The sequence below is a fragment of the Haliotis rufescens genome, unplaced genomic scaffold, assembly GCF_023055435.1.
Source record: "Haliotis rufescens isolate VD_foot unplaced genomic scaffold, xgHalRufe1.0.p SCAF_1, whole genome shotgun sequence".
Classification (NCBI taxonomy): domain Eukaryota; kingdom Metazoa; phylum Mollusca; class Gastropoda; order Lepetellida; family Haliotidae; genus Haliotis; species Haliotis rufescens.
In genome coordinates this window covers 61,853,214-61,867,461 of record NW_025963779.1, presented here as the reverse complement: position 1 = coordinate 61,867,461, position 14,248 = coordinate 61,853,214, and the positions used below count along the sequence as shown (strand labels likewise).

Here is a 14,248-nt window from a genome sequence, read left to right as displayed (position 1 = left end):
CAGGGTGTACTCATGTGGAATGTCCTGTCCCAGAGTGTACTCATGTGGAATGTCCTGTCCAAGGGTGTACTCATGTGTGGAATGTCCTGTACCAGGCTGTACTCGTGTGTGGGTTGTCCTGTCCCAGAGTGTACTCATGTTGGACCTGTACCAGGGTATACTCCTGTGTGGGTTGTCCTGTACCAGGGTGTACTCCTGTGTGGTTTGTACTGTACCAGGGTGTACTCCTGTGTGGGTTGTCCTGTACCAGGGTGTACTCCTGTGTGGGTTGTCCTGGACCAGGGTGTATTCCTGTGTGGTTTGTCCTGTACCAGGGTGTAATGTATTCTTGAGTGGGTTGTCATCTGCTAGAATGTACTCCTGATCGCAATCCCTACAAGACCTGCAATAAGTTACTATTTATCAATAACTGGGTCCCACCTTGTGGACTATCTAATAAACTACATTTGTTGGTTTCAGGTTTTAAAAGGTTTAAGTTATTTGCGAGAAAGGCACCAGATTATTCACAGAGGTAGGTGTAAGGATTTATATTAGTTATTTTTGCCATTTGGGTTATTTTCTGAAGCGTTTTAAATACTTATTACTCAACATATGTATGATGGCACACTGTTGTACCCTGGTATATCTATTTATTATGATCTTTCATAAACCATTTGATCCCCCTGCTGATACTTCATGTACTTGTAAAGATGTCATGCAATGTAAATGTCTTTTTAGCTCACCTGACTGAAGTAAGATTATATTATGTCATCATCTCGAGGCAAGGGAGTTACCTACTTGTGTTTTTAATTGTGGAACTCAACACATTCCATATTTTGTAATACTTGCAAGTTTCACCTTATTATTATCTTGTATTCTCTAAAAAAAACTATGCTCTGTAAACCTCTCCTTGGAAATGGAGAAGCTGAACTTTGGCATGTATATTCTCCTTATGATGACATCTTAATTTGTTCAAATCATGAGAGTTTAGTTTTAGTTGTTTGTCCTCAGTATTTACATGATTTATGCAGAAAATATGTTCATATCAATGCTGACAGCAACTTTTGTTAAAGCGGTTTTCCTTGTTGACATTTTTAACTATTAACTACATATCCATGTGAGCAACAGTGTTGTGGTGCTTCTATCATGTCCTCTCTGAGGCTGTTTATACCTCAGTAGAGCCCAACTCTATATGTTTTATGCAAAACCCTTTTGTTGACCCTACTATCACCTGGCGTTGGAGCACTGCTTTAAGTCACTGGTCGCATTTGGACATGTTGTCAAGCAAGAATACTTTGCCATTGCTATGTTTTTATCTGAGCATCCAATGATCAGAGGACTGGCTTCCCCCTTGCTGGAAAATAAAGTGTGTTAGTTGCATAGTGTGCTACAAGTATTGCTAACTGTAACCAAGTGAAACTTTGGACATATATTCCAGACCTGGATTAATGAATGTTGGAAAGATACATCTGTTAACTGATCCCTCCGGGCATATGGTGTGATGTACCCTGTGTGTGAGCCTATCGGTTCAGGGTACATAGGCTCACACTCGTGTAGATCAGACCATATGCCGCTCAGTATCGGTTGGCAATGTATTCATGTAAGGTGGAGGAATGTAGAGTATACAAGCACATGGGCACGAGTATTGACTCTCTTCCTAGTTGCCCTGACAGATCAGTATGTCGCTTCCTGTGTGGGATTCAGGGAGAGAATTGATGTTCCTGATACTGCATGATGGCTTCATGCACTGATATACATGGGGATCTGGTGGACAAGCCGGGTCACTTGTTTGTATGTGGGTAACCGTGAAGATTCCGGGATAGAATAGGTCTTCAGCAACCCATACTTGCCGTAAAAGGCGACTATGCTTGTCGTAAAAGGCGACTAAAGGGATCCGGTGTTCAGGCTCGCTGACTTGGTTGATACGTGTCATCGATCCCAATTGCGTGGATCGATGCTCATGATGTAAATCACTGGATTGTCTGGTCCAGACTCGATTATTTTACAGACCGCCATCATATAGCTGGAATACTGCTGAGTGCGTCGTTAAACAACAAACAAAGTATGTGGGTAACTGTACCTAGGGGTGTATTTCTCCTGCAGTCAAGCTGGGGTTTCCCTACTACACACTTGTTTATCTACAGGCCCCAGCTATATAGCTGGAACATTGCATACTTGGGTGAAAAAAACACCCAAAACGAACATTGAAATGTTAATTGGTCTTGGGTGTATGCAGCACTAGACAGGTTTCATGATGTCAATAGAATGTATAGAGTTGCATTATTTTTGACAGATGTGAAACCATCGAATATCCTGGTCAATTCAAGAGGAGAGATAAAGATCTGTGATTTTGGTGTCAGTGGTCAGTTGATCGATTCCATGGCCAACTCGTTTGTTGGCACACGGTCCTATATGGCGGTAAGTTGATTCTCACGTGGTCGCAGGCTGACATTGATGCCGAGAATCGAGTGATCTGCATGTATTCTGTTAACAAGTACTTACCGAATGTACTGACTGAAGCGAAGAAGCCAAATTGTCATTTCATTGTTTTTTTCAAATCACACTTTTCAAGGTGTAATCACCTGGTTATATAACATGTATAAGGAGAATGGGATACATTCAGCATGGTCACCTTTCTGGTTGCCATGTTTGCTATTGTTGTTTCTCCCAGGGGACCCTAACCCAGGGAAGATTCCCAGCAACCTATGCTGTTGGTAAGAGGCAACCAAATACATCGGGTGGAGAGGATCACTGTCGATCGAGGGCAGCTTGTGCATCATGGACCCGTGAAGATTCTGGGGTAGAATAGGTCTTCAGCAACCCATGCTTGCCATAAGAGGTGACTGCTTGTCGTAAGGGGCGACTAACGGAATCGGGTGGTCAGGCTGGCTGACTTGGTTGATGCATGTCATCGATCCCAGTTGTGTGGACTGATGCTAATGATATCAATCACTGGATTGTCTGGTCCAGACTATTATTTACAGACAGCTGACATATAGCTGTAATATTGCTGAGTGTGTTGTTAAACAACAAACCAACCAACCAAGCTTGTGCATCATGAAATATGTTTGTGATGCAACCATACATCGTGACACCTCTGGGGGCACGGGTGGCCCAGTCGTCTAAGGCGCCGCGATTCGCTGTGCAGAGTTGCGTCCCTTGGGCACGCCAGAAACCTATGATTGTGGGTTCGAATCCCGGTTCGACCCGATTATGTTTCTAGGTTTGTCAGCACCATACCCGTGCTCGTGGGTTTCACCGAAGTGGTAAACGTCTAAGACCTGCATCACTTCGGGCTTTCCTCCCACATTAAGCTGACACGCCGTGATATGACTGGAATACTGTTAAAAGCGGCGTTAAACCCAACTCACTCACTCACTCACTCACTCACTCGTGACACCTCTACTGTTTGCTTCAGTGTCACCTTTCTTGCTTTGTCAGCCCGAGCGTCTCCAGGGGACACACTACTCTGTACAGTCGGACATCTGGAGTCTGGGCCTGTCTCTGGTGGAGATGGCTATAGGCAGGTACCCCATTCCACCTCCGGACCCCCGGGACCTCAACAGTGTGTTTGGGGATAATGTCATGGATGAACACATGGAAGCTGCCAAGTCAGGGAAGCCATTGAGAGGTCAAGTTTATTTTGTATCTATAATATTAGTGTTGAAGTCATTGTTATGATTGATTTACGATTGAAACTGTAGAATAATTTATTTATTGGAGATTGATAAGCTGGTTGATAAGTGTTTGTTCCTCACCAGAATCTGGGAGGTTTCAAATCTCACATCTAGTTCTCACTTTGTAATAATAACTTTGTGAAACATGACCACACTACTCCTATACATTTGTCTGTTTGTCAGCGTCTTTCTGTTGTACAGTAAATATATGATATCTGGGACATTGTGTCATTGCCATCATGTTGAACACCAGCAAACCACAAGACTCTTACTGAAATAGTACATTCCTTCGCCATGAAACCCACGACTAACTGACATTGTACAATGCCTTCCATCATAGACATGTGACCCCAGCTGAATTAGTACATTCCTTCGCCATGAACACACGACTAACTGACATTGCCTTCCATCATAGACATGTGACTCCAGCTGAAATAGTACATTCCTTTCCATGAACACACGACTAACTGACATTGTACATTGCCGTCCATCGTAGACATGTGACTCCAGCTGAATTAGTACATTCCTTCGCCATGAACACACGACTAACTGACATTGTACATTGCCTTCCATCATAGACATGTGACTCCAGCTGAATTAGTACTTTCCTTCGCCATGAACACACGACTAACTGACATTGTACATTGCCTTCCATCATAGACATGTGACTCCAGCTGAAATAGTACATTCCTTTGCCATGAACACACGACTCACTGACATTGCACATTGCCTTCCATCATAGACATGTGACTCCAGCTGAATTAGTACGTTCCTTCGCCATGAACACACGACTAACTGACATTGTACATTGCCTTCCATCATAAACATGTGACTCCAGCTGAAATAGTACATTCCTTCGCCATGAACACACGACTAACTGACATTGTACATTGCCTTCCATCATAGACATGTGACTCCAGCTGAAATAGTACATTCCTTCGCCATGAAACCCAACTCTTTCAGTCAAATCTGTATGCTTTACTTCATGAGAAGTGAACTTGAAATGAGAATTCCAGGTTGAAATAAAAAAAAACCTTCAAGGGGGCAGCCATCTTGTTGTATAGGTTTTTAATTTTTAATCTGGAATTCTTATTTAAAGTTCACTTTCAGTGAACTAAAACATAGATATTTCAAGGTAAGTCATTAAGAAAGAGACTGGTATATAAATTATCAAAAGATATTTTATGATTTGTAGCTACTCACAGATGTAGAGGTCCCCTGTAAACTCTACGTTGCAAGTATGTTAACATTTCTAAAGGTACTATCCATAGCCCTCAGCAGTGACATAGAAACACAGATAGTACACAAGGAGCAGATTGAGGGGACACAGTAACCGCATCTAGTCAGTAAGTCTGCCTTATGTGTAAGGTATAGGTTTTTCGGGATGAAAATAGCACCAATATCTTGATCTCACCAGGGAGTAAGTTTATCATTTCCAAAACATGACATGAACAAAGTAGACACAATTTATGGATGAAAACTTCTTTAATAACTGAAGGCAGAGCTTCAGATAAGCTGCATATCTGTGTGAAACACGCATCAGAAATGCAGAAATACACAGTAAAATAAAATCCAAGCGTATCAAATACGCAACGAACATTACAGATACGCTACAAAAATAAAACTCGTGCGTATCATCAAAATATTGTGAAGTAACCCTGCGTATTCGATTAGCAAATCAGCAACTTATTTTGAAATTATAAATGGGCATTCCGTCAACTTTGCCAAACTCCACGTTGACAGTTACATCGTGATCATTTGCCCTCACACTTTTTTGTGGAAGTATCGTGGTATTTTTTATTCCTATAAAGCTCTCGAACCCACACGACACCAGTTTGTAGGGACTAGATGAATAGTGTTTTCAAATATTAACTTGAATACCCACGTGTAAAAACTAGTGGGTAACAGAAATTTGAATACCCAGATAGAATTACTGATACCCAATGATTTTAAAATGCATGGGTAAAATACCCACAACACCAAAAGCTTATCTGGAGCTCTGGAAGGCAATGTTTTGGTTCAGATCTTTATACTGTTGTCAAGCAAGACTGGTCAACGGTATAAGGATCTTTACCGAAATGTCGCCTTCACAGTCCATAAATTGTGTCTCCTTTGTCATCCGTCAACTTCTAAGTAATGCCTGTCAAACAATTTAACATGACATGAAGTTGATGAGATGTTGCATGTGAGATATGAGGGTGGGAAATTCCAGGATTTCAGTAATTACCTCAGCACAGCAGATAATCACACAACACATTACTATTTTATAAATTTTCTGAAAATTGTTTGAGCTCAATAAGGCCTTGTGACCTTTATTTACATGTATGAAACCCTATGTCCCATGCAAGCTAAGATTCTTATCGAAACCAGAAGGTCAGTTTTCAGTAGCAACAGATGAAACAATCTGCCCAGTTTTAAGACAGTTAAGACGTGACCAACTGAAGGTGAGCTACAGAATGTGACCTGATGCATGTGACGGAGGAATTCTTACTCATTGAATTATGCATGATTTCCTACACATGTTTATTTTCAGCATTAAAATAACTTCCAAGCCAATGTATAATGAGTGCAAGTGCACTCACATTGAGGCAGCCATGTGTACATTGTAGTAACTATTTACAGGCTGTCCCGGCGAGTTTGAAATTACAGGAGATGGGCCCCTGCCAATGGCTATATTTGAACTTCTAGAATATATTGTAAATGAGGTAATCTCAATGTCATAATATGGAACCAATCCACTGTGCAGACTTTGCCATCTTTAAGCACTGTATGATTGAGTCATGAAAACACCTTCCTTCACACACTCAACTGGCACTGGTAGGCAACAATACAACAATGATGGATGGCTGTCAGACAGCTGCTGTATTGTGGGAAACTGAGAACCCTTTGTTCATTTGGAACCCCCCGGTAGACATGTCAGTATTCCAGATGTATTGTAAATTGTGCTTTTGGGGAAACATCCACGGCATGCATGAATTAGAGCAATACATTTTCTTGTGCTGCATGGCACTACATTTCACTCGGCTTTCTTAAAATAATCCTCATGCTGCCAACCTAACTGTTAACTGTTACCCAACTCATGTGTAACCATTAGCATGATCAGGAACATGTGGGAACAGGGCTTCATTTATGTTGATATTGCTAGTGTCACATGTTGATGGAAGTAACTTGTTGACAATGTCACGTGTTAATGAAGTTGCGTATTGATAAAGTCGCATGTTGATTAAGTCGCAAGTTTAAGAAGGGAAGTGTTGATAGTCACATGCCGATAAAGTCGTGCTTTGATAAAGTTTACATATTTTCTACAATGTGAATAGAAGGTGCACTTCCACCGCTTCATTGACCTCCAGTGCGGAATTGTACATGCTGGTCCAATTTTATACGTCTATAAAAATGAATATTCAAGCTGTACACAACAAAGAAGGTGTTTTACAGATGTCGAAATACACAAGTGGAGTATTGTGTCAGTAACTACTTAACTTCAGTGAAACGCAAAAACAAAACATGTTGAGTTACTCGCCAAGGAAGAATGAGGTGTTGGTACTGTCAATGTTTCTGTAATCGGAGGAAGGTGTTTTCACTCTCATGCCCTCAGAATGTTTGTGTCCTCAGATATACTTGACTGTAACATTTCCTACTCAGTAAATATCCCAACTTCCTGAACTTCTTTCAGGGAAACAGAACACGCATGTATCAGGGATTCATCCCAACCCTGTACATGCTTGTGTGTTTCCAGTCAAGTCTGAACAAAGGGCAGATAACTCTGATTCCTTGAGGTGGAGGTGTTACGGTGGTCATGTCATCTTGTTTACTGATATATATTTTTTGTTTATTTTTGTTTTTTGCACTTTCTTCTTGCTTTCTAGGCAGCCGAAATAGCTATGTATGCCCGCCGGGCGCTGACGCTCCCCGACCCATGGCCATATTTGAGCTTTTAGATTACATTGTGAATGAGGTATGTTAAGTGAGGGAGATGCGGCAGTATATCTGTATCTGCATATACCGTATAGTCACAGAGAGCTGTCAGGTACTCTGTGTCTCAAATGTTGCACCATTCATTTCCACTTTTCTGTTACCTGGTATTTTCTGTGTGAAATCAGTTAAGTTTTACCCCATTGTTTGCTGTGAGATTCTATTCATTAAAATTTCATCACTTGCTTGAAAATTGCACCAAAATCTTGATTTTGTTAATTTGCAACAAAATGTTTTATTTTGCACAAGTCATGCCATTTCATCATGGAGGAGCTCTTACTCCCTGTCTAAAGAAGTGAACACTATTTAGTCAGGTCAGTCGAAATGACACTTGTTCACTTGGAAAAGTTTGGATACACACTTTCCTTATTAAGGCTTTTCTTTTTTGAATCAAGTCTCATGAAGCATCAGAAAAAGGCTCTTTACAGTAAATGCCAGTGGTTATACCCAAACCAAGAGTTACTTTAATTGGTTGTACACTGATTTCTCTTGTATCAATCCTTTCTCATTTCAATTTGCTGAAACATCGCTTATCTGTTTTGATTATCATGCACAACAATCCCTTTGTCTGGTACTCTCCCTTCCGATCTACTTCCATTATTCATTTGCTCTCGCATGACCTGACAAGCTCGTCTCGAACTGTACGGTATAGGGAGATAGAGAGAGGTATTTGTTATTAACACTGAACTATGAGACCTCTACATGTAGCTAAGTCATCACATCCATATCAACACCCTGCACTTCCTGTGACCATATCATGGTGTTTTAGTTGATATTTTCATTTCATTTTCTTTGGTATTTTAAGTTTTTTTCTGCATGTCATTTGTTTCTGGATATGCCTTGGTCTGAAAGTGGTATCTGATTTCAGTTTTCTGTATATAGGGGACAGAGAGGATATAGCATAGAATGGTGATTAATGAGGATTGGCCAATAGCTTGGTTTGGGTTTAATGGGGCTTGTGGGCTGATGGCTTGAGATGGGTTTAAGGTGCTTGAGGACTGATGGCTTGAGACGGGTTTAATGGGGCTTGTGGGCTGATGGCTTGAGACGGGTTTAATGGGGCTTGTAGGCTGATGGCTTGAGACGGGTTTAATGGGGCTTGTGGGCTGATGGCTTGAGACGGGATTAAGGTGCTTGTGGGCTGATGGCTTGAGACGGGTTTAAGGTGCTTGTGGGCTGATGGCTTGAGACGGGTTTAAGGTGCTTGTGGGCTGATGGCTTGAGACGGGTTTAAGGTGCTTGTGGGCTGATGGCTTGAGACGAGTTCAATGGGGCTTGTGGGCTGATGGCTTGAGACGGGTTTAAGGTGCTTGTGGGCTGATGGCTTGAGACGAGTTCAATGGGGCTTGTGGGCTGATGGCTTGAGACGGGTTTAAGGTGCTTGTGGGCAGATGGCTTGAGACGGGTTTAAGGTGCTTGTGGGCTGATGGCTTGAGACGGGTTTAAGGTGCTTGTGGGCTGATAGATTGATGGCTTAAAATGGCTTGTGGGCTGATGGCTTGAGATGTGTTAAAGGGTGTTGGCTGATCAGGTGGCTTGAGACGGGTTTAGAGGGGGTTGTTGGTTAATAGATTGGTGGGTTTAAAGGGGGTGTGGTCTGATGGCTTGAGATGGGTTTAAAGGGGGTTGTGGACTGGTGGCTTGATGGATTGAAAGTGGCTTTTGGTCTAATACTTTATGATGGGCATAGTGGACTGATGGCTTGATGGGTTTTAAATAGGGTTTTAGTTTATTGGCTTGAGATAGGGTTAAATGGTGTGTGGTTTAATACTTTAAGATGGGAGTTGTGGACAGATGGTTTGGTTGGTTTTAAAGGGGGTGGGGTCTGTTGGCTTGAGATGGGGTTAAGGGGTTTGTGGTCTATTGACTTGAGATGGGTTAAAAGCTTTGTTTTTGGGGTCTAATACTTAAAGAAGGGTTTTAAAGCGGGTTAGGGTCTGATGGCTTGAGATGGGTTTCAAGGGGGTTGTGGGCTTATTAATTGAGATGGTCTTAAAGGGGTTTGTGGCCTGATGGCTTGAGATGGGCTTAAAGGGGGTTGTGGGCTAACAGTAATAGTTCTCATCATTTCAGATCAACTCTTAAGGTGCTATTTTGTTGTTCTGTGACCTGTTCACAGAATTTTTAAATATTTCAAATCTATGCACTTTGTAGATTCAGGCAGCTAAATGATGTTTGTACAAAGAGAAACATTTGACTGAATCAGTTTGAATGGTTAAAAGTTCTTGAAGAAATGTATTACAGGTAGTTGTGACAGGTTAAGATTTCGTTCTTGTGTTCTCATGTACTCTCTGTTGTGAAGTATGGATGCCAAGTACACTGTGTCTCAGACATCAGCACTAACTTGTACCCATGGTTTTAGTTTGATTGTTTCAGTTTTCTGACAGCAAGTACAGAATGTATGCAGAAATCTGCTCTCTGCCTCATTTAGATGGATGATTCATTTACATTTGTTTAAAATTCTTTTCATGTTACAAAGTTTAGATGCTTAGATCATGCTCTTTAATTGAAATGCTGTCATTGTTTTTGCCATCAATATGCCCTCAAAACCTTTCTTCTTTTACCATATTGACTTTTTGCTTTTGGTAATTGTCTAGACTGTCAGTGCATGTTGAGCATGAAAGTGTTGTCAGTTGCTCTTCAACATTCAGCATGTCCGCTCCAAGATTCTAGACTCATTTTCCTATTGTTTGTTTGACATGTGGCACACCACTGTGAACCTAGAGGTCTCATAACTTGTTTGATTTAAGTATTTCTAGTCATTGACATCCGGACCTTGTTTCTTGTCTCTGTAACAAATGAACACAACTAGCTGACTCCGTAACATACCTCACATGATGTGGATGATGATGATGATGATGATGTTGGTAATGATGATGATGATGTCAGTACCTTGTGAATTAACATGACTACCAAACTTCCTTTTCTCTCCACCCTTTTCGTGGTTGGCATGTTGTTGAAATATTTTATCATTTCTTGGTTGGTAGCTTCCGTCTTGTGCAGATATGTTCTCCTAGTTGACCCCTCACTTGTGAGGGTTATAGACCGCCACCTGGCTTTCATATTTTGCTATTAGCTATTATATTTGGCTGGTCTGTTTACTTTGGCAGAATTTACCATAACAGCTTTTAGCTGGTGTTACTCAGTGAGTAAAAGTATGCTGTGATGTAGGTTGTGTTGCGGTGAATGTTGTCAAATTGTTTGTGAACTTATGAATATTTGTTCAATTTAAGAAATTCAACTTTTGTGTTGTTGTCGTATTTTTTTCCAGTATTTATGTCAGGTAGATAATGAGCACTTCCAGTTTCGATTGGTGTACATTTGAAATAATCATGTCAAACTTCTGCCACAAGCACCTGTCACTGGTTCAGTAGGCTGTTGGACCATGTGTATTGGGTTGAGATCACATTTACAGTTACACAGAGACAGTTAAGCTAAACAGTCAATCACTCATCAACTACCAGATGTAACTTGTTCACCGATACATCTCTGGGTGAAATGTCTAACATGAAGAACAGTTTGTTGTGAAGACAGTGGAACAATGTTCACACATATTAGCCCAACATGACCATCACAATTCATTTGTCTTGTGTTGAGTCTCCAATGTCCCTAGTCCAAAGTCTATTGCAGGGATAGGGGGCGATCGGGTAGCCTAGTGGTTAAAAGCGTTTGCTTGTCACACTAAAGATCCGGGTTCGATTTCCGACTTGGGTAGAATGTGTGAAGCCCATTTCTGGTGTCCCCCGCCATGATATTGCTGGAATATTGTTAAAAGCTCTGTAAAAACTACACTCACTCTCTCACCATTACAGCTGAACTTACTGCAACACACACATACAATATCTTCACAATATCTTCCTTTTGTTGCCATTGCTGGATTTTGAAGTAGATGTTCTGTTATATTTTCATCTTTTTTTGGGGTTAAAAGCCTTGCCTGCTGTGAGAATGCAGCAGACATTCTCTACACAAACTTGTTTATTCATGTCATTTTCATAATTTCAAGGGCCGTGGGGGTAACTCAGTGGTTAAAACTTTCTCTCATCACACTGGAGGTCTGGGGGTCGATGCCCACATGGGTACAATGTGTGATGCCCATTTCTGGGGTCCCCTGATGTGATTTTGCTGAAATATTGCGAACAGCGTTAAACCACTCATTTATGAGATTGGCATTAAACACAATAGCTTGTCTACATATCACCTGTTATGAATATAGTCTTTAACATGCTGACTGGTATACTCAGGTAATGTCAGGTGAATACTGTTTCAATTCAATAAGGTTGCTATTGATCATGACGATGGCACTCACAATAGGGATATTGGTAGTGATGGGTATTGTGCAGACTTAGACATGTATTTTTAATGTATTTAATGTTAACATTTTTTGTTATTAATAAATATGAGTAATCGATACATGATTAATTTGTTTGAGAACTGAAATAATGTCCACTGCTTTGTAATTAATACACATTGATGAAGGAAACAATTGTCACTTCAGTAAATAATTATTGCTTAAATATTAAGAATTAATGAAATCGTTTCAGTTATTGTGAATGATATTTATGAAGACTGGGGTAGATGAGTGACCCACCCACACTGGCGCCCAATATGTGGTACATGTGTAGATGAGTGACCCACCGACACTGGCGCCCAATATGTGGTACATGTGTAGATGAGTGACCCACCCACACTGGCGCCCAATATGTGGTACATGTGTAGATGAGTGACCCACCCACACAGGCGCCCAATATGTGGTACATGTGTAGATGAGTGACCCACCCACACTGGCGCCCAATATGTGGTACATGTGTAGATGAGTGACCCACCCACACTGGCGCCCAATGTGTGGTACATGTGTAGATGAGTGACCCACCCACACTGGCGCCCAATGTGTGGTACATGTGTAGATGAGTGACCCACCCACACTGGCGCCCAGTATGTGGTACATGTGTAGATGAGTGACCCACCCACACTGGCGCCCAATGTGTGGTACATGTGTAGATGAGTGACCCACCATGACTGGCGCCCAATGTGTGGTACATGTGTAGATGAGTGACCCACCCACACTGGCGCCCAATGTGTGGTACATGTGTAGATGAGTGACCCACCCACACTGGCGCCCAATGTGTGGTACATGTGTAGATGGGTGACCCACCATGACTGGCGCCCAATGTGTGGTACATGTGTAGATGAGTGACCCACCCACACTGGCGCCCAATGTGTGGTACATGTGTAGATGAGTGACCCACCCACACTGGCGCCCAATGTGTGGTACATGTGTAGATGGGTGACCCACCCACACTGGCGCCCAATATGTGGTACATGTGTAGATGGGTGACCCACCCACACAGGCACCCAATGTGTGGTACATGTGTAGATGGGTGACCCACCCACACTGGCGCCCAATATGTGGTACATGTGTAGATGAGTGACCCACCCACACAGGCGCTCAATGTGTGGTACATGTGTAGATGGGTGACCCACCCACACTGGCGCCCAATGTGTGGTACATGTGTAGATGAGTGACCCACCCCCACCGCAGTTCTGTTCGTGGTACATGTGTTTGCTGATGACTCTGTTGCAGGCGCCACCATCGCTGCCTAAAGGAAAGTTCTCTGATGGGTTTGATGACTTTGTAGAAAGATGGTATGTTTCCGAATCAGTTACCTCCCTTATCAATATAACGTATTCGACGTAATAAGCGCCCAGGGCGCTCTCAAAATTAGAAATATGGGGGCTCTTATTAGAATATTATTTTGGTGAAAAAAAAACAGAGTTGAAAGATAAATTTTGTGGTTTATGCTGACAGCCTGAAATGTTTATATACGATAGATATATTTTTCCCGAATTTAATTGCCCATAATTAAGGGTGCGTATAACACATGAGTGCGTATTATACGCGAATAAATAAGTCTTGTGTACATTGATCAATCGGAAGGGGTGCTAATTGGGATTGTTCACTAGCCAATATATTAGCAAATATTGCCGTGGGCGCTTATTAGAGTGGGGCGCTTATTACGTCGAATACGGTACATTGTAAACTGAATATCATATGAGGCGTTACGGATTATCTGTTCCGAATCTTGGTAAGAAACATCAACAGTATTTTATGGACAGATATGTAATTTCGAGATGTGTGTAGGTTATTCTTTATTTTACTCTTAGTCTTTTTCTGAGAACATGAAGAAAATGTATTTCCTGATTTCAAGTAGAGACACAAGCTCAATTAGCCTGCTGTTGGAATGATGTAACATAAAGTCGTTTGTGATGTCATGAACAATGGATGGCGTCATCTTCAATTTTTTACGACAATGCGTTCATATGGCACCTTGTTGCTATGGGCTTCTTTATAAACAATGAAAAAATTGGAACAATTTAAATGAACTAGCCAGTCATCATGAAGCAATATATATCATGCTCGGTCAGAATTAATAAATACAATTTCCCGGATGATATGCTTTTTTGCTGTCTAAGAATCTCCATTATATTGGGCAAAACTACATTTTGACAAGATGCTAGGACTTTAAGGGTCTTTTATTGACTCTAGATGGTGAAGTTATGGAAGAGAAATATATTTTGGGTGTATAGAAGGACAATGCTGTAAAAACTGATTACTGTAAGTT

General features: G+C 41.5%; 1 protein-coding gene across 2 annotated transcripts in view; it reads left to right on the top strand.

Moving 5' to 3' along the window:
• LOC124145034 (dual specificity mitogen-activated protein kinase kinase 1-like) overlaps nt 1–14,248 on the top strand; it is a 31,582-nt gene that overhangs the window by 11,706 nt on the left and 5,628 nt on the right. The window contains exons 5-9 of one of the 2 annotated variants that reach the window (XM_046514679.2): nt 460–511; nt 2,273–2,397; nt 3,421–3,610; nt 6,279–6,361; nt 13,210–13,271. In XM_046514679.2, coding sequence (XP_046370635.1) covers nt 460–511; nt 2,273–2,397; nt 3,421–3,610; nt 6,279–6,361; nt 13,210–13,271 — 512 coding nt within the window. Of the gene's footprint in view, nt 1–459; nt 512–2,272; nt 2,398–3,420; nt 3,611–6,278; nt 6,362–7,522; nt 7,612–13,209; nt 13,272–14,248 lie in introns of both variants that reach the window. The other variant, XM_046514678.2, reaches the window with a different exon arrangement.